Source organism: Aethalodelphis obliquidens, unplaced genomic scaffold (assembly GCF_003676395.1).
Source record: "Aethalodelphis obliquidens isolate GAN/ISIS:26980383/991018 unplaced genomic scaffold, ASM367639v1 scaffold42, whole genome shotgun sequence".
In the NCBI taxonomy this organism is placed as follows: domain Eukaryota; kingdom Metazoa; phylum Chordata; class Mammalia; order Artiodactyla; family Delphinidae; genus Aethalodelphis; species Aethalodelphis obliquidens.
Window position 1 is genome coordinate 10,551,541 of NW_020837986.1, and position 18,503 is coordinate 10,570,043.

An 18,503-nucleotide genomic window follows, 5' to 3' on the forward strand; every position below is an offset into this window, starting at 1 on the left:
AGGCAAATGGGGGGGTCTGGAGGTCAGCAGCAAAGGCTATATTTATTGAGTATATATATATATATATATATATATATATATATATACTACCTTATATTATCTCATTTAATACTCATAATGCCTCTATGAGATAGGTATTGTTTTTATTATACCCTTTTAGTATATTTTATTATACCTTTTGTTTATGAAGAAACTAAGACTTGAAGAAGTTAAATGCCTGGCTCATAGAGGTAAAACTCGAGCCTGTCTTATGACAAAACACATGCTCTCAAAGACACCATGACATTGTTTCCCCATGGAAACCACCACATAGAGACAGTATTTGAAGTCATGGAAGTTAGTAGGTCACCAGAAAGGGTACAGTTTAAAGGGGAACAAAAGGAGCCAAAAAAAGGAATTCTAAGGAAGTCAACATTTCAAAGGTGAATTGAGGAAGATGACATAGGCAAAGGGATTGATTGAGCAGCCAAAACACTTTTTAAAGATGAGATGCATGCTATCTCAGAAGTTGGGGTAAAAAGAGAGCCCTAGTCCACAAAGTGAAATGTTGCAGATATCATGGAAGATGAAGGTTTCACAATTAGAGGTCATTGATTATCTTAGACCAGTTTACAGAGAAGTCAGATTGCAGTGGGTTGAAGAGAGAATGGGTGGTGAGGAAGTAGAAGCAAAGGGTATAGGCTACTTTCCCCAAAGTTTTGCAAAGTAGAGGAAATAATAATGCTGTATACACAAGTAAGGAATTTTATTAATGTTATTAATTGATTAATAATTCCTTGCTCCCATATTACTTCGATTGCACACTTTCATCATTTCTCTGGTTATTTCTACCTCTATTGTATAATACCAGTGTCCCTTCCCAAGTCTAACATACTGAATGTTGAAGCACTGAATGTTGGTTGTTTGGGTTGTGGATGATTTGTTTTATTTGGTTATGTGTTTTGAACGCCTCAGGTGATTCTGTCTTTGGAAGATGGGTGGGCCACAGACCACCTCCGTTGCCCCAACTCCATCATCTGTTTTCCACAAACATAGATAAGCATTCACTTCGCAGACCAGTTCAGCAAAGGTGCCAGTTCTTAGGTTCTTAGCAAACCAACTACCCTGTCTACCTAGGCTCCTCCCCTCCCCTCCCTCAAACTCCTGGTGGGCGGGTCTCGGAGAAGAAATGAGCTGCCATTCTAAATCTTCTGGAGTATAATGTCCCAGATGGGGAATCTGTACAGTTTTGCAGTGAGCTGAGATCTTCCTTTGCCAGGCCCCATCAGTCTAGCTCTTTTTCAGAGAGGGCTGGAGAGTAATTAACACCGCTGCCGTCCACCTGTGCACAAGAAGATGCCTACAGCCACTCCAGTGATGATGAAACAGCCCACCAGGATGCCCAGGACCAGCGAAGTGTAGGAGCGGCCTACTTGGCTTCCTGCAGAACACGCGGAGAGTTAGCTTGAAGAACATACCCCCAAGGAGTCCATGGTTTGAACCAAACCCCAAGGGATTCCTTCCCCAAAGGAAGCGGGGCGGGGAGGGCTAGTTCACCAATTTACGGAAGGTGTGTGTACTCTGTCCCAAACCGCCAGCCTTGGGCCTTCTGTTGCTCAAGGTATCCATCCTTCAGGTCCACGCATTTGCCTGGAACCCACCCAACACACAGGACCCTCCCCGATCCCACCATACCTTTCGAGCTGTTCCCGGTGATGTGTTTCTGCACGTACTGCACACAGGTGTCCTGCAGAAATTCCCTCAGTTCGTACCGAGTACGACTGTACTTGTTGAGCTGCTCCAGGGCGTAGGTGACCACACTGGAAGATGCCTGAGGCCCTGCCGTCCATGAGGCTGTCTTCGGTTGAAAACTCATAAAGGAGCTCCCATTCACAGCCACTTCGAAGAAGACACGGGCTTTCAAGCCCTCAGGAGGCAGCTCACATCCCAGGAAGCAGCGAATGGTCAGAGGAACTGTAGATGGGGGATTCAGGGTCAGAGGGCTATGTGGAAGGGTGTCAGGTGTCGGGGCATGTCCGCCAGGGGGAAGTGAGCTTTCAGGGTGCAGGGTGGATCAGGGACAGGGCCTCTTAACAGGGGCTACCCCGAGGTCATGCCAGCAGGAAGAGGGCCTGACGGACAGTACAGTACGTCAGCTAGGACACCCACTCTTCTCCAGCCTCCATCTCCCACCCAGCAATCAGCAAAGGCAAAAAGACCACGCCCGGCAAGGACACCCATCCCAGAACTTGACCCCGCCCGGTTCTTCCACAGACCCTCCCCCCAGTTAGGTCCCGCCCATAGGCCGCGCCTCCCACCTCAAGGGCCCACCCTCGCCAGCCCCCGCCCCTGCGTGCGTCACTCACAGGCCACGCCCCGCTCGTGGTGCACCACCTGCACCAGGCCCAGGAACTCCTGCAGGTAGCGATTCACACTGTTCTTTGTGAGAGCCCAGCTCTCGGGCTCCTGCAAGGGCTGCAGCTGTTGGATCGAGACGTTGTTGCCCGGGCCTTCCAGAACGTGCGTCAGGACCCCCCCGAGCGTCGCGTTGCCCCGGTGCCACACTTGAGAGGGGTTGCGGAAGTAGGAGACCTGGATCATGTGGAGGTACCGCGGGCCTGGGGGCAGGAGTCAGCGCGTCGGGCCCAGGCCGGCGTGGGAGGGGTCGGCGTGTAACCCGAGATAATAACTCCCCACCCAGAGGTCGGCCTTCTTGGCCCTTCCTAAACCATAAAGTGCCCTCCCACCCTTCCTTCCATTTGACGCTCTCAGGAACCCTGCCAGGAAGGCAGGACAGGGGTTATTATCTTTGTTTTTACAGATGAGGAAACTGAGGCTAGAAGTGCAGGAGCCACTTGCCCCAGGATAATCCAGACGGTCAGTGGAAGAGCCACTCTGGTCTGCTTTCTCTCTCTCACCCCTTCCTCCCCAGCCCCCCATTTCCGGTTGGTTAACAAATCCTGACCTACAATGAAGTCCCCATTCCATCTCCTGTTCTCTGTCTCCTCTGCCACTGCCCCACTTCAGGCCTCAGTGGTTCTCATCTGTCCTGGAGTAGTAACTTCCTTCCTCATCCCCAGCTCCACTCATCTTTCAGTGTCACCCCTTCTAATCTGCCCTCCACCTGGCCCAGAAATAAGATTATGTCCTTCTGCTTAAAAATCCTCCAGGGACACAGTCCCCTATCAACAACAACAATAGTAATAGCCATTAAGTGCTTATTATGACCTGGGCACTGTACTTTACATGCATCATTATCCTATTTGTGCTTTCCTTCCATTAACTTGATGTAGTCGCTACTATTACTAACCCCAGTCCATGTGGAAAACAGGTGAAAGTGGCATAGCAGAGTCAAGGTTAGCATGCAGACAGTCTGAGCCCAGCACTCTTAGCCACTCAACTATACTGTCTCCAAATAGGATATCTGTCCGTAGAATCAAGTCCACAGTCTTTAGCCTGACATTCAAGGCTGCCGGAGACTGGGCCCCACCTGCCTTTTTTGGCCTCTTCCCTGTGCTTAGATAGTACCTCAAAGTACTTGGAGTCTGTCATGCTGCCTTTCAGGTGACATGTGAATAGCATGCCAGGGTTGCTGTGTCTCCTGGCAAACTTCTGTTCATGCTTTAAGACCCAGCTGTTGCCCTCTCCTTGAAGAAGTTTTCCTAATGCTTCTCTTTACCCTCTCAGACACAGTGGGTCAGTTTCAGCGATCTCAGATTCTGCATAACTGTCTCCAAACACACAGGCTTCCATTCCTCTAGGCTATGGAATCATGTCTGGTTATCTCTGCCTCCTACACCCACTAAGGGCCTGGCATGGAGTTGGTGCCCAGAGAATGTCTGAGGGGGGAATGAGTCTGGCGATGTAAATCTCCTTGGGGACATGTGTCTTGTCCACGTTTGCATCTGAGAAGTTGTGCTCTGTGTCTGCAGATGTGAACGAGTATTTCTGTGTGGGTCACCCCCAGACAAGGTTCTTAACTGCTTTGACCAGTCTCCTCCTTTGTAAAATGGAGATAATAATATCACCCACCTTGTAAAGATTTTGTGGGAGTGAAATGAGTCAATACACGTATTAAGCATAGTGAGCACTGATTGAATACTGGTTATTATTTGCTCTCTCTCTGAGGGGGAGACTGAAGCTACAGAGGCTGTGGGAGAGGGGAGACGAGGCCCCTGTGCAATTACAGTGCAAGGCAGTAACTCCCCTTCCCTGCTTAAATGGAGCCACTGTGGCAGCCTGATCCTTCACAAGTTCTCCCATCAACCGCAGCTTGTCTCTCCCCCGGATTTCCCCTCACCAGCCTGCCCTCAGTCTTCCTCCACCTTATCTAGTCTCCTCTTCTGCCTCACAGGTCTCAGCCCCAGTCTTTCCCCAAGTCTCCCGTCAGTTCTCCCAGTGTCTCTCATTCCTTCCATCTCTTGTCTCATCCCTAAGTCTCTTCCCATGTTCCCTAAACTCACCTCCATCCACCATCACCCTCAGACCTCCCTCTCCAGACTTCGCCCCATCTTTCCTCTCTCCCCATGGCTAATTCTCTCACCCTTTCTACAAGCCCCTTTCCCATTTTTCCAGTCTTGTTTCCCCCCAGCCTCCTGCATCTCCCCCTTCCCAGGGGCTGAACTATGCTTCCTCACCTTGGCTTTGGGACACAAACCAGTCCCCAGGACCTGCCTGCCCGCTGGAGAGATCCAGCCGGCTGCAGACACAGACACTGTGGGATAAGCTCCCGTCTGGTCTTGCCTGTGTACCCAGACAGGCTGAGAGTCTCCAGAACCATCCCGGGGCACGAGATGTGCCCTCGACTCACCATCTGAGGCTTCCTGGCTACAGAGGGCCCAGCAGGGCAGGAGCAGTAGTGGCAGCAGGGGCAGCAGTGTTGTCAACATCCTGTAGCTGAGGTTCTTGACCCCACCTGGGCTCTTGGCTCTGGCAGGCTGGGGGCTCCGGCTGACTGCAGCCTAGGGGAAAAAGAAGTGAGGACTGTCTGGGAGGGGAGGAGACTGGACGGAGGAGGCTGGAAGGTGGCCAGGGCATGGGAAGAGAAAGAGGTCGGCAGGCTTATAAACTGTTATTCTTACCCAGTCACATTTCCTACTAGGAGGCGGGCCTCTCTCTTTCCCTCCCTCTGCCCCACCCTGAATCACACTCTCCTGCCTGCAGGGACCTGCCTTTTCCCTTTTCCCTGGGCAACTTCTGAGGAACAGGGAGCGGAAAAGGGGGAGAAGGGCCAGAGAGAAGTCCTGCCTTTGCTGAGTCAGGGGGTGGGGCATCAACTTAGAGCAGATTCTAGGATGTTGAGATCAGCATGTTCCTGGTGGGGAAACTGAGGCCCAGAGAGATGTAAGGAATTAAAAAAAAAATAAAAGAATGACATAGAACAGTATAAAAGTTTTCAGTGCATCACCCTTAATAAGGGTAAACATTATTTCATGAAATATTTGTTCAGTTGTATATGTGTGTGTGTTGGTTCTGTGTGTGTATATTTCTATGGTGGATATTGGGTAGCAGTGTGAAGTTTATTTCTTACTCTAGGAAGCAAGTAGAAAAATTTGAAAGTCACTCTCCCAAACTATGTTAATCTATACTGTGGGATACTATGCAGTTGTTAAAAAAAAACTCTTTCTGCCCAATGCCCACTCTGTTTTCATCATATTACTTAGCACTACCTGAAATGATTTTACTTATTCATTTACATGTTTATTGTCTGAATGTCCCATCAGGATGTAAGCTCCATGAGGATAGAGGCTGTCCATCTTATTTGCTGCTGTGCCTGGAACAGTGCACATCATAAATAATAGCATAATAGATAATAAATGTCAGCTAATGGATGACTCAGTGAGATAGTGATTATATATGCCTAAATCACCAAGAGTAAGTTACAGAATATTATGTACAGTTTAGAACCGTTTATGTGTCAGCCACGCACACAACAACTAAACAACCTATTTCTTTATGCGAGTAAAGGAATCTGGAAAGATGTACACCAGATATAGCAGTAGTTCATCTCCAGGGAGGGGCCTGAGAGTAAGTGTGTGTGTGTGTGTGTGTGTGTGTGTGTGTGTGTGTGTGTGTGTGTGTGTGTGTGTGTGTGTGTGGTGTATGCGTTAGGGGTGACAATCTTGTGAAAGGCTTTCTCTATTTTGTGAAGGATTTTATCACTCTATCTGTATTGTTTGAAAATTTTGCATCTAGAATGTGATCATATATCTCTTGTTGGATTAAAACTAGAAGTTTAAGTAACAGATTGTGGTAGAAGACACATTATGAACTGATGTGTTGACATGAGACACTGATAAATGAAAAAAGGAACTGCAGAACGATTTATATAGTAAACGATACATATAGTAAAATTCCATCTATTTTTAGTTTAAAATTTTTACTTCTGTCCAAGTAATCCATATTTAATTCCATTCTTATATTTAAAAAAAACTTTATTTGTGTAGCTATGTATTTATATATGCATAGGGAAAATGCCTGGAAGGGTACTGTCAGTAGAGATTACCTCTGGGGAATGGGATTAGATAAAGGGCTGAGGGGGGACTTTAACTTTTTATTTTATACACTGTTTCTTGGAGGGAGAGTAGATGTCGTAGTAGAATTGGGGCAAACCCTAGGCACATACCAGACTCCCAGTCTCTGAGCTGAAAATATGCAAGAGTGTCCATACTTACCTCTCAGTTGTTATAAACCAGCATAGAAATAACAAAGTTTTTTCCAGTTCGTCAAAGTGGTCTAGTTAGAAGGAGAATGGGGGCCTTGTTTTCCTGGACTGGGACTCAGGAAAGCAAAAGGACTTAAATCACTGCCAATTATATTGTCTTGCCTTTTGTAAAAAAATATTATGAAATAATTCATATTTGAAGAATTAATTCATGCTTGAATTTTATTACAAACATACAAGGCCCCACTACTCGGCATAAGAAATAAAATATTACCAATATAATTGCAGCCCCCTCTGTACTCCTCCCCAACTGCATCTCTCTCCCCCGTGCCCCACCACCAAAGTAACCACTAATCAGAATTTGCTGTTTTTTTATATCCTTACATTTCTGTATACTTGCACAATATATGCATATATCCTTAAGTAATATATAGTGGTATTTTGCATAAGTTGAGCTTTATAGAAATAGTATTGAAGTGCTTTTTTTACCTGACATATTAATGATTCATTCACGTTGCCCTGTGTAGGTCCATTAATTTCCACTGCTCTGTAATATGCCATCTTATGACTATACCACAATTTATTTATCCATTCTCCTGTTGTTAGACATTACAGTCTTTTTTCCAGGTTTTTGCTGTTATAAACAGTGCTGGTATGAATGTTCTTATAAACATTTTCTTGTGCATGGGTGGGAGAGTTTTTGTACGTGCAAACCTGGGAGTAGCATTGCTGAGTCATAGGGTATATGCATACCTTCAATTTTACTAGATATTGCCACACTGATTTACAAAAAGGTTGGGCCAATTTACACCCCAGCAGTGCGTGAGAGTTCCCTAGCTCTACTTCCTTGCTAGCCATTGACGTCAGATGGTTGGATGTAAAATGGCACTTTGTTTTGGTTTTACTTTGCTTTATCTGATTCCTGGTGAGTTTGTGCATTTTTGCTTTGCCTTTTTTCTCCCTTGGGGGCTTAGAAGGGTACTTTGGGATGGAGGGTAATAAAGCATATGATTGAACCAATTGAGAGCTGTGAGTCTTTGATCTAAGCAGATAGGGCCTGGGTCACTGGGGTTAAAGTGGATCCACACCAATATGCACAGAGCTAATTACAGAGAGATCTTTCCCACCAAGCTAAGATCTGTCATGGACAGAAGTGGCAGCAGCTACAGCTGTTTCCCAAGCACCCTCCTCACACACCAGTGTCCTGAAAATTAAATAGGAGAGACAACAATTATTATAGGTAACATTTATCGTGGCTAGGAACAGCGTTAAGCTCTTTACACAAATAATCTCACATTCATGTGCCAGCCCTACCAGGTGGGTTTCATTAACATCATTTTACTAATAAAGAAACTGAGGCTTTGAGAGGGTAAGTGACTTACCTAAGGTCATAGAGCAAAAGCTAAAATCTGAACCCACATCTCTCTGATGCCAAAGTTTGTGAATTTAACCACCACATAGTATCTCAAAAATTTGAGGAGATAACTCTCCATCAATATATTTTTGAACACATACTTCCAACATGCTTGAATATTTATGTTATGTATAATATAAAATGTGCCAAAAATTTATGCTAAGTGCTACACCTTTATCGCTTCCTCTGGGGCAGATAGCACCAGGCTCGTTGTCTCCATGTGACTGATTGGATAATTAAAGGACAGAAGGTGTAATTAACTTGCCCAGGGTCACAGAGTTGAGAAGTTCAGAGCAGAGATTGGAACTCAAAGAGGATGGGTGTATGGGGTTGGGTACAGGGAGAACAAAGAGAGTACTGGGGCTGGGGAAGCTGGTAAGTGGGGGCAGCTTAAGGGGTGTCCCCATTCCCTTTCTAAAGCCAGGGGTGAGGGTTGGAGGCATCTGCTGCATCTGGCCTGGGTGGCTGAGGGGCAGAAAACCACTGAGCAGAGTGGGCACAGGGCCAGCTGCTGGGATTTGACTACGGCCTAAAGAATGAAGGTCCTGTTGAGTAAAGGAAGCAAGTGGTAGCATTTCCCACTGCAGAGCGCACATGTGGGGGGTAGATAAGGGAGACAGGAAGCTGAGCAGGGGCCAGTGCCGGTGCAGCCCCAGTAGGTGAGGAGAGGCCCTGCCAGGTCCGTAGGAGCTAGGCTGAGCTGGGGACTGGCAGAGTGCCCGGCGGGACTTCACAGGACCAGCCCTCTCCCTCCCTGTTAGCTACTGAAGAGAGGCAGTTGAAGCAACCAGGCCCAACTCGGATAACAACAGATAACAGCGGAGTGTGGTCCCTTCAGAGATCACCTACCCCTTAGGATGTGAAATAATAACAATAACATGTATTGAGAGCTTACAATGTGCTAAGCATGGTATTAAGTCAGCAGAGTACTTGTGTTTTATTCTCACTAGTGCCCTATGAAAAGTAGGAAGACATAGCCATTACTCCCGTTTTACAGTTGAGGACACAGAGGCATAGAACAGTTACTTGACCTGCTGGAAGACACCCAACTAGTAAAGACAGATCTCAAATCCAAGTGACTTGTATCCCAAATATGTTTTCTTAACTATCAGGCCATCCTGAAAGAGTAAATGAGATGACTCGTACAAAGTGCCAGAACACAGTACGTATTCAATAGGTGGGAGAGAGAAGAAAGAAACTTGGCTTTGGGGGCAGCAAACAGAACTGACTGTGCCACAGGAAGAATGGAGGGCAGACATTAAGTAGGATTTCCTGAAGGAGAGGCAAAGGAATAGATATGAATCTTCCTCAAGATTTCCCCCTGTAGGAAGGGGAAGGGTGAGCTGTGACAGGGCGAGAGAGAGTCATGGACATATACACACTGACAAACGTGGGGTAGATAGCTAGTGGGGTAGATAGCTAGTGGGAAGCAGCCGCATGGCACAGGGATATCCGCATGGTGCTTTGTGACCGCCTGGAGGGGTGGGATAGGGAGGGTGGGAGGGAGGGAGACGCAAGAGGGAAGAGATGTGGGAACATATGTATATGTATAACTGATTCACTTTGTTATAAAGCAGAAACTAACACACCATCGTAAGGCAATTATACCCCAATAAAGATGTTAAAAAAAAAAATTTCCCCCTGTACACACTCACACACCCCAACTTAGGAAACACGAAAAGAAGCCCCTAAAGTAGGATGATTCCAACTCCTGCCTGCCTAGCAAGTGGTGGGAGCCTGGCATTCCTGGCTTGGTACCTGTTTATCTTTCCAGCCTTATCTTTCCAAGTATTCCAGTCTCAGCCAAACCTGCTCCTTCTGGTTTCCTGAACACAGAGCACACAAATGTTATCTTTTCACTTTCTTTATCTTATCTTTAGATAAACAGAAATTCCTAATTTTAAGATGGTCAACTTTATCGTCTTTTCTGTTAGTTCATGCTATTTGTTCCTGGTTTGAGAAATCCTTCCCTACTCTGGGATCACGAAGATATTCTCCTATTTATTTTCAAAAGCTTTATACTTTTGTCTTTCACCTTTAGGTGTATGGTGGGAAATAGAGGTCAAGATTAGTTTCCTTCTACCTCAACATAATAAAGGCCATATATGGCAAACCCACAGCAAACATCATTCTCAAGGGTGAAAAACTGAAAGCCTTTCCTCTAAGATTAGGAACAAGACAAAGATGTCCACTCTCACCACTATTATTCAACATAGTTTTGGAAGTCCTAGCTGTGGCAATCAGGGAAGAAAAAGAAATAAAAGGAATACAAATTGTAAAAGAAGAAGTAAAACTGTCACTGTTTGCAGATGACATGATACAATACATAGACAATCCTAAAGATGCCACCAGAAAACTACTGGAGCTAATCAATGAATTTGGTAAAGTTGCAGGATACAAAATTAATGCACAGATATCTCTTATATTCCTATACGCTAACAACAAAAGATCAGAAAGAGAAATTAAGGAAACTCCCATTCACTACTGCAACAAAAAGAATAAAATACCTAGGAATAAACCTACCTAAGGAGGTAAAAGACCTATACTCAGAAAACTATAAAACACTGATGAAAGAAATCAAAGATGACACAAACAGATGGAGAGATATACCATGTTCTTGGATTGGAAGAATCAATATTGTGAAAATGACTATACCCCCAAAACAATCTATAGATTCAGTGCAGTTCCTATCAAATTACCAATGGTATTTTTTACAGAGCTAGAACAAAAAAATCTTAAAATTTGTATGGAGACACAAAAGACCCTGAATAGCCAAAGCAATCTTTTTTTGTTTGTTTCTTTTCTGCGATACGCGGGCCTCTCACTGTTGTGGCCTCTCCCATCGCGGAGCACAGGCTCCGGACGCGCAGACTCAGCAGCCGTGGCTCACGGACCCAGCCGCTCCGCGGCATGTGGGATCTTCCCGGACCGGAGCATGAACCCGTGTCCCCTGCATCGGCAGGCGGACTCTCAACCACTGCGCCACCAGGGAAGCCCTTTTTTTTTTTTTTTTAATGTATTTATTTTTGGCTGGGTTGGGTCTTTGTTGCTGCGTGCGGGCTTTCTCTAGTTACGGTGAGTGGAGGCTACTCTTCGTTGCGGTGCATAGGCTTCTCATTGTGGTGGCTTCTCTTGTTGCAGAGCAGGGGCTCTAGGTACATGGGTTTCAGTAGCTGCAGCACGCAGCCTCCATAGTTGTGGCGCACAGGCTTAGTTGCTCTGCAGCATGTGGGATCTTCCCAGACCAGGGATCGAACCCGTGTCCCCTGCATTGGCAGGCAGATTCTCAACCATTGCGCCACCAGGGAAGCCCAAGCCAAAGCAATCTTGAGGGAAAAAAATGGAGCTGGAGGAATCAGACTCCCTGACTTCAGACTATACTACAAAGCTACAGTAATCAAGACAATATGGTACTGGCACAAAAACAGAAATATAGATCAATGGAACAGGATAGAAAGCCCAGAGATAAACCGATACACCTATGGTCAACTAATCTATGACAAAGGAGGCAAGGATATACAATGGAGAAAAGTCTCTTCAATAAGTGGTGCTGGGAAAACTGGACAGCTACATGTAAAAGAATGAAATTAGAACACTCCCTAACACCATACACAAAAATAAACTCCAAATGGTTTAAAGACCTAAATGTAAGACCGGACACTATAAAACTCTTAGAGGAAAACATAGGCAGAACACTCTGACATAAATCACAGCAAGATCTTTTTTGACCCACCTCCTAGAGTAATCGAAATAAAACCAAAAGTAAACAAATGGGACCTAATGAAACTTAAAAGCTTTTGCAGAGCAAAGGAACCCATAAGCAAGATGAAAAGTCAACCCTCAGAATGGGAGAAAATATTTGTGAACTAATCAATAGACAAAGGATTAATCTCCAAAATATATAAACAGCTCATGCAGCTCAATATTAAACAAACAACCCAATCCAAAAATGGGCAGAAGACCTAAATAGACATTTCTCCAAAGAAGACATACAGATGGTCGAGAAGCACATGAAAAGCTGCTCAATATCACTAGTTATTAGAGAAATGCAAATCAAAACTACAATGAGGTATCACCTCACACCAGTTAGAATGGCTATCATCAGAAAATCTACAAACAACAAATGCTGGAGAGGGTGTGGAGAAAAGGGAACCCTCTTGTACTGTTGGTGGGAATGTAAATTGATGCAGCCACTATGGAGAACAGCATGGAGGTTCCTTAAAAAACTAAAAATAGAATTACCGTATGACCCAGCAATCCCACTCCTGGGCATATACCCAGAGAAAGCCATTATTCAAAAAAGACACATGTACCCCAATGTTCATTGCAGCACTATTTAAAATAGCCAGGTCATGGAAGCAACGCAAATGTCCATCAACAGGCGAATGGATAAAGAAGATGTGGTATATATATACAATGGACTATTACTCAGCCATAAAAAGGAACGAAATTGGGTCATTTGTAGAGACGTGGATGGACCTAGAGACTGTCATACAGAGTGAAGTAAGTCAGAAAGAGAAAAACAAATATCGTATATTAACGCATATATGTGGAATCTAGAAGAATGGTACAGACGAACCAGTTTGCAAGGCAGAAATAGAGACACAGATGTAGAGAACAAATGTTTGGACACCAAGGGGTGAAAGTGGGGTGGTGGTGGTGTTGGGATGAATTGGGAGATTCGGATTGACGTATATACACTATTATGTATAAATAGATAACTAGTAAGAACCTGCTATATAAAAATAAATTAATTAAATTTAAAAAAAAAAAGAAAAGGTTAGTTTCCCTTATGTGGATAGCCCATTGTCCCAGCACCACTTCTTGAAAGTCTGCCCTTCCTTACTGATCTGCAGTGACATCTCTGACTTATAGTAAATGTGTTTCTTTTGTTTCAGTGGCCTATTCTTCTCTCCCTGCACCAATGTCACAGTCTCTCTATTAGTATAGACTTATATCTTCATTTCTTGCAGATCAAGTCTTCCCACCTTGTTCTTCAATAGTGTCTTGTTTTTTGTTTTTTGCCACACCACACAGCCTGCGGAATTCTAGTTCCCCGACCAGGGATCAAATCTGGGCCCTCGGCAGTGAAAGCAGGAGTCCTAACCACTGGGCCACCAGGGAATTCCCATGTTTTGGCTATTTTTGAGTCTTGAATTTCTATACATAAATTTTAGAATCATTTTGTCAAGTTGTTGGGATTTTAGTTGGTATTGCATTTAATGTGTTAATGGCTTTGGGGAAAATTGACATCTTTACAATATTGAATTGTCCAACGCATTATAGAGTATATCTCTTCATTTATTTCTATTTCTATCTCCTTTGGTGTCTCCCAGAGTTACATGAGTTTCTCTCTAGACATCTTGCCCATCCTTTGTTAGATTTTTTCCCCTAGGTCCTTCATATTTTAAAATGTTATTGACAATGGTAATTACAAGAAATTTCATGTTCTGTTTATTGCTGGTATATAGAGATACTGATAATTTTATTGCATTGATTTTGTATCTAGAAACCTTAACTATTTTATTTATTTCAGTAATTATTTGTAGATTCTTTCGATTTTCTATATGCATAGTCACATCATTAGTAGATAGTGATAGTTTTATTCCTTCCTTTCGTTTTTATAGTTTCTTTTTCTTAACTTATTGTTCTGGCTCTGATCTCTAGTACAATGTTGAATAGAAATGATAGAAAATATAAGTAAGTATTCTTTTCATTTTCCTGGCTTAAAAAGGAAAGCTTTGGGCTTCCCTGGTGGTGCAGTGGTTGAGAGTCTGCCTGCCGATGCAGGGGACGCGGGTTCGTGCCCTGGTTCGGGAGGATCCTGCATGCCGCGGAGCGGCTGGGCCCGTGAGCCATGGCCACTGGGCCTGCGCGTCCGGAGCCTGTGCTCCGCAGTGGGAGAGGCCACAACAGTGAGAGGCCCGCGTACAGAATAATAAAAAAAAAAAAATGGAAAGCTTTTATGATGTTTGCTATATTGAAAAAAAACCAGATACCGTTTATTGGAGTAAGGAAGAATCTTTTTTTCTTTAGGAAGATTATTTTTATTCCCAGTTTGCTGAGTTTTTAGCATAAATGTTTTGAGTTTTTTAAATCCTTTATCATCATCTAATGAAATGATCATATGATTTTCCATCTTTAATTTGTTAATGTGGCAAATGCATTGTTTCTAGTGTTAAACTAACCTTGCGCTGTTGAAGACAATTCTTCATGAGGTATTATCCTTGTTATATATATTTTACTCTCCTGCTGTTTTTCTCTAGACTTCTCCATGTCCTCTCCATTCCTTCAAAACCCTGCTGGGATACCACTTCCTTTTGAAAGCCTTGCAGGATGACCCCAGCTATATTTGACTTCTCACTCTACTCACAAAACCAGTGGAACATTGCCTCCCCTGGTAGCTTCATTGTAGCTATATTGTCACCTTCTATCCCCTTGTCTTCTCTCCTGGACTGTAACCCCCTGGAAGGCATCTTTGTGTTCTCTTCTCAGCCTGCTTCCTCCTCCCAGGACCCAGAGCAGAGGTGATATTGAGTGTAACACCAAGGATGAGGCCATGGGCTCTGGGGTGAAGCTGCCTGGGCTCACATCTCAGCTTGGCCACTTGCTAGCTGTGGGATATAGGGCATGCCACCTGGCCTCCCTGAGCCCATCAGTTAAATAGGAAGAATAATAATACCTGTCTCATAGAGTTGTGGTGAGAATGAAATGATATAAGTGAACCACTTAGTACAGATTCGGGCACGTAGTATTTTTGCTATCTTAGTCTATAGCACGTAGAGGACTGGGGTTGGGGAGCATGAGGGGGATCGAGCTTATGAGAGCAGAGTCCTCTAACTTAGCCTGGGAGTCAGAGAAGGCTTCTTGGAAGAGATGATGCCTAAGGTGGTCCTGCAGGGCAAATGAAGGATGGCAGTGGGGGAAGGGCAGAAGGTGTGGGGAAGAGTTCTTTCAGATAGAGGGAGAAGAAGGTGCAAAAGAATATACTATGAGAGGAGAAAGAATATAACATGCTTTAGAAATTAGTAGTACTTAAGTGTGGCCAAAACGGAATAGGTGGGCAGCGGGGAGGGCAAAGTGATGTGAAGAGGTAAGTAGGAGTCCGATGAAGAGTCTGTCATACTATACTAAGGAATGGAGACTTTATCTTCAGATAATTCTCACCCCCTTTTTGGCACACCTAACACCTATTAGAGTAGGTGTCTCTTACTCCAGGAAGCCTTCCCTGATGTCACGCAAATCTGTGTTGGATATTCCCTCTGTTCTACCGTAGCCCTCTCCCCTCATCACAGCTAACTTCTTTCCATGATAATTGTCTGTTCAAGCATCATCTCTCTCCTTCATACCAAAAGCTGTAAGAGGGCAGGGAATGGGTTTTAACGTTTCTGTAACACAAGGCTAGTAGAGTACCTGGCACGTGGTAAGTGCTCAATAGATATTTATTGGATGAATGAACAAATAAATAGAACATCTAGGGAAGGAGAGAAAATTGTGACCAGCAAAATGCCTGGCACATAATTGGCCCTTAGAAAAGTATTTAATCTTTTATTGTGCATCAGCTTTATCATCTGGAAAATGGGAATAAAAATAGAAACTACCTCAAAGGGGTATCATGGGTCTGTGAATTGCTTAACCTAGGATCTGACATTTAGTGTAAAGGCTAATTCTCAGCATGTTAAACACATAATTCTCATACAAACAGTGAGCATGGGTCAAAATTTCATTTAACTCATTAGTAAGGGGGCTAGCAGGATGACAAACTAGTTCAAAACAGAATATAAAAACTGGGTTTTTTTAAATTTTAATTTTATTTTTTTATACAGCAGGTTCTTATTAGTTATCTATTTTATACATATTAGTGTATACCTGTCAGTCCCAATCTCCCAGTTCATCCCACCACGGCCACCTCCCCCTCCCAAAAACTGGGGGTTTTATAGTCACTGAGAAAGAAAAATATTGAAATGATATTGCTAAATTATATTCAAATGGATTAAGGTCCTACAGGGTAATAAAACCATAACCTTAAGGATTATCTTCTCTACTAGACAGAAAAGGAAATCATCCCGTCCTATTACTTAACAGAATTGTGAAATGTCTGGGCCCTAATCAGTTGTGTAAATAATGTTAAATTGCTCTTCAGAGGCAGATGACTCTTAAGTAGACTTGCTGATCAGTGCTTTATTGTGACATCAAAAGGTCACATAATCATCTTTTTACTTTAGTAACATGTTTTAGATAGTTTTTCTTAACACTGGTAAGTTTAGTTTAGTAGATACTGTTATTATTATAAGGCTCTCAATAAATATTTGCTGAAAGGATTTTCATTCTGTTAGGCTTTTTTCCTTCTCCCCAGCATCAGAGTTGGGACCTACAGAACTGGTAGACTGAGTGGGGAACCCTGCAGGACCCTATGCTCTTCCTTCCTTCAGCCTGGGGTGTTGTAATGCCAATTCTGTCTCATTAAATAGGCAGAAGAAGTATCTGCTTTGGGCATCAGCAAAGCAGGCACATATCTCTCCCCTCCATAAGAACATGTATATATATTTTTGAAAGAACTGGATATTTCCAAAAAGGCAGTGCAGTAGGCAACATGGAAAAAAATCAGAAATTTTGGGGACCACTATCCATTTATTTTTTTTCAATTTAGAAAATTGTGGTAAAATACATATAACATAAAATTTACCATCCTAACCATTTTAAGTGTACAGTTCAATGGCATTAAGTACAGTCACATTGTTGTGCAACGATCACCACCATCCATCTGCAGAACTCTTTTCATCTTGCAAAACTGAAACTCTGTACCTATTAAACAGTAACACATTGCCTTTCCCCCAGCCCCTGGCAACCACCCTCTACTTTCTGTCTCTATGCATTTGACTACTCTAGGTACCTCATATAGATGGTGTCATACAACATTTGTTCTCTTGTGGCTGGCTTATTTCACTTAGCATCATGTCCTCAAGGTTCATCCAAGTTGCACCACGTGTCAGAATTTCCTTCCTGTTTAACACTGAATAATATTCCATTGTATTTATATCACATTTTGTTTATCCTGTTATCCATTGACGGATGCTTGCATTGCTTCCATCTTTTGGCTATCACCTCCCTTTATTTTATAGAATAAGATTATTTTTGTTTTGAATTGCATATGAGGGATGGATACCATTTTCAAGGCTTGAGATCTCAAAGATTATAATCTGGCTCACGGCCTGGGACTAACCAGACTATGAGACCATCTGTGGGTGGTCATTTCTTGATTTCGTACTTTTGCCTAAATATAACCAGGATGACTAAGTTTCTCTAGGCAGATTTAGCCTAGAGAATGTTTACATGGAATATGAGCATTAAAAACGTGTTCTAGGGCTTCCCTGGTGGTGCAGTGGTTGAGAGTCCGCCTGCCGATGCAGGGGACACGGGTTCGTGCCCCGGTCCGGGAAGATCCCACATGCCGCGGAGCGGCTGGGCCCGTGAGCCATGGCCACTGAGCCTGCGCGTCCAGAGCCTGTGCTCCGCAACGGGAGAGGCCACAACAGTGAGAGGCCCGTGTACCGCAAAACAAACAAACAAACAAACAAACAAAAACGTGTTCTAGGGCTCTGACGTGCTCTAGATTTTGTATATACTGGGGACGGGAAATTCGAGCATTTCTACAAAGCAACAGATGGGAAATTTCCCAGGAACAAACTAGCTATCTCTTGGCAGTCCAAAAGTATGTAGTATGCAAGCTCTGCTCTGGGAGTTGAGAGAATCTGCTTGAACCACATGACCTCCAGATGCTAGAAAAGGAACTTCCAGATACTTCCCTGCTAAAAGTAGTTAAGAGTACTGGGTCAAAGGAAAACTAAAATGCCTGGGCTTCCAGCTTCAGGGAATTGAACCTTTTATTCTGACTTTCCAGCAAAAAGGAAGGGAATGGTGAATGTAGAATCGCATGAAGCTAAAGTTAGAGGATACTGCCGAAGTCAATCAGATCCCCACTTTTTTTTTTTTAAACATTTATTTAAATACTTAAAGACAGTGATATTGACTAATTAGACTTGGAATCAAATTGCCTCTGTTTCCTTTCTTCATTTTATTTTTGTAAGTCACAAATTTTCATACTTTTTGTTTTGTTTTGTTTTGTTTTGCAGTACGCGGGCCTCTCACTGTTGTGGCCTTCTCCCGTTGCGGAGCACAGGCTCCGAACGCGCAGGCTCAGCGGCCCTGGCTCACAGGCCCAGCCGCTCCGCGGCATGTGGGATCTTCCCGGACCGGGGCACGAACCTGCATCCCCCGCATCAGCAGGCAGACTCTCAACCACTGCGCCACCAGGGAAGCCCAGATCCCCACGTTTTAATTCTGTTTTGGACTTTTATTTATACAATTGTCATTAATTTCATCAATGTAGTAGAATATAGACTAGGTCTGAATCTTGGCTCTACAACTTATTCAGTGTGAGACGTT

At 43.8% G+C, this 18,503-nt stretch overlaps 2 protein-coding genes across 2 annotated transcripts in view; one reads left to right on the forward strand and one right to left on the reverse strand.

Moving 5' to 3' along the window:
* Positions 1 to 728: 728 nt before the first annotated feature.
* PROCR (protein C receptor) lies at positions 729 to 5,322 on the reverse strand. The gene is made up of 4 exons (XM_027078485.1): positions 4,790 to 5,322; positions 2,346 to 2,597; positions 1,675 to 1,953; positions 729 to 1,420 (listed from the first exon to the last, which is right to left on the reverse strand). The coding sequence occupies exons 1-4, from the start codon at positions 4,866 to 4,868 to the stop codon at positions 1,302 to 1,304; spliced, it is 729 nt and encodes a 242-aa protein (XP_026934286.1). The 5' UTR covers positions 4,869 to 5,322; the 3' UTR covers positions 729 to 1,301.
* Positions 2,474 to 18,503, forward strand: part of EDEM2 (ER degradation enhancing alpha-mannosidase like protein 2) — a 49,005-nt gene continuing 32,975 nt past the window's right edge. Inside the window, exon 1 of the mRNA XM_027078482.1 lies at positions 2,474 to 2,586. The gene's annotated coding sequence lies outside the window, so the exon portion shown is untranslated. The remainder of the gene's footprint in view (positions 2,587 to 18,503) is intronic.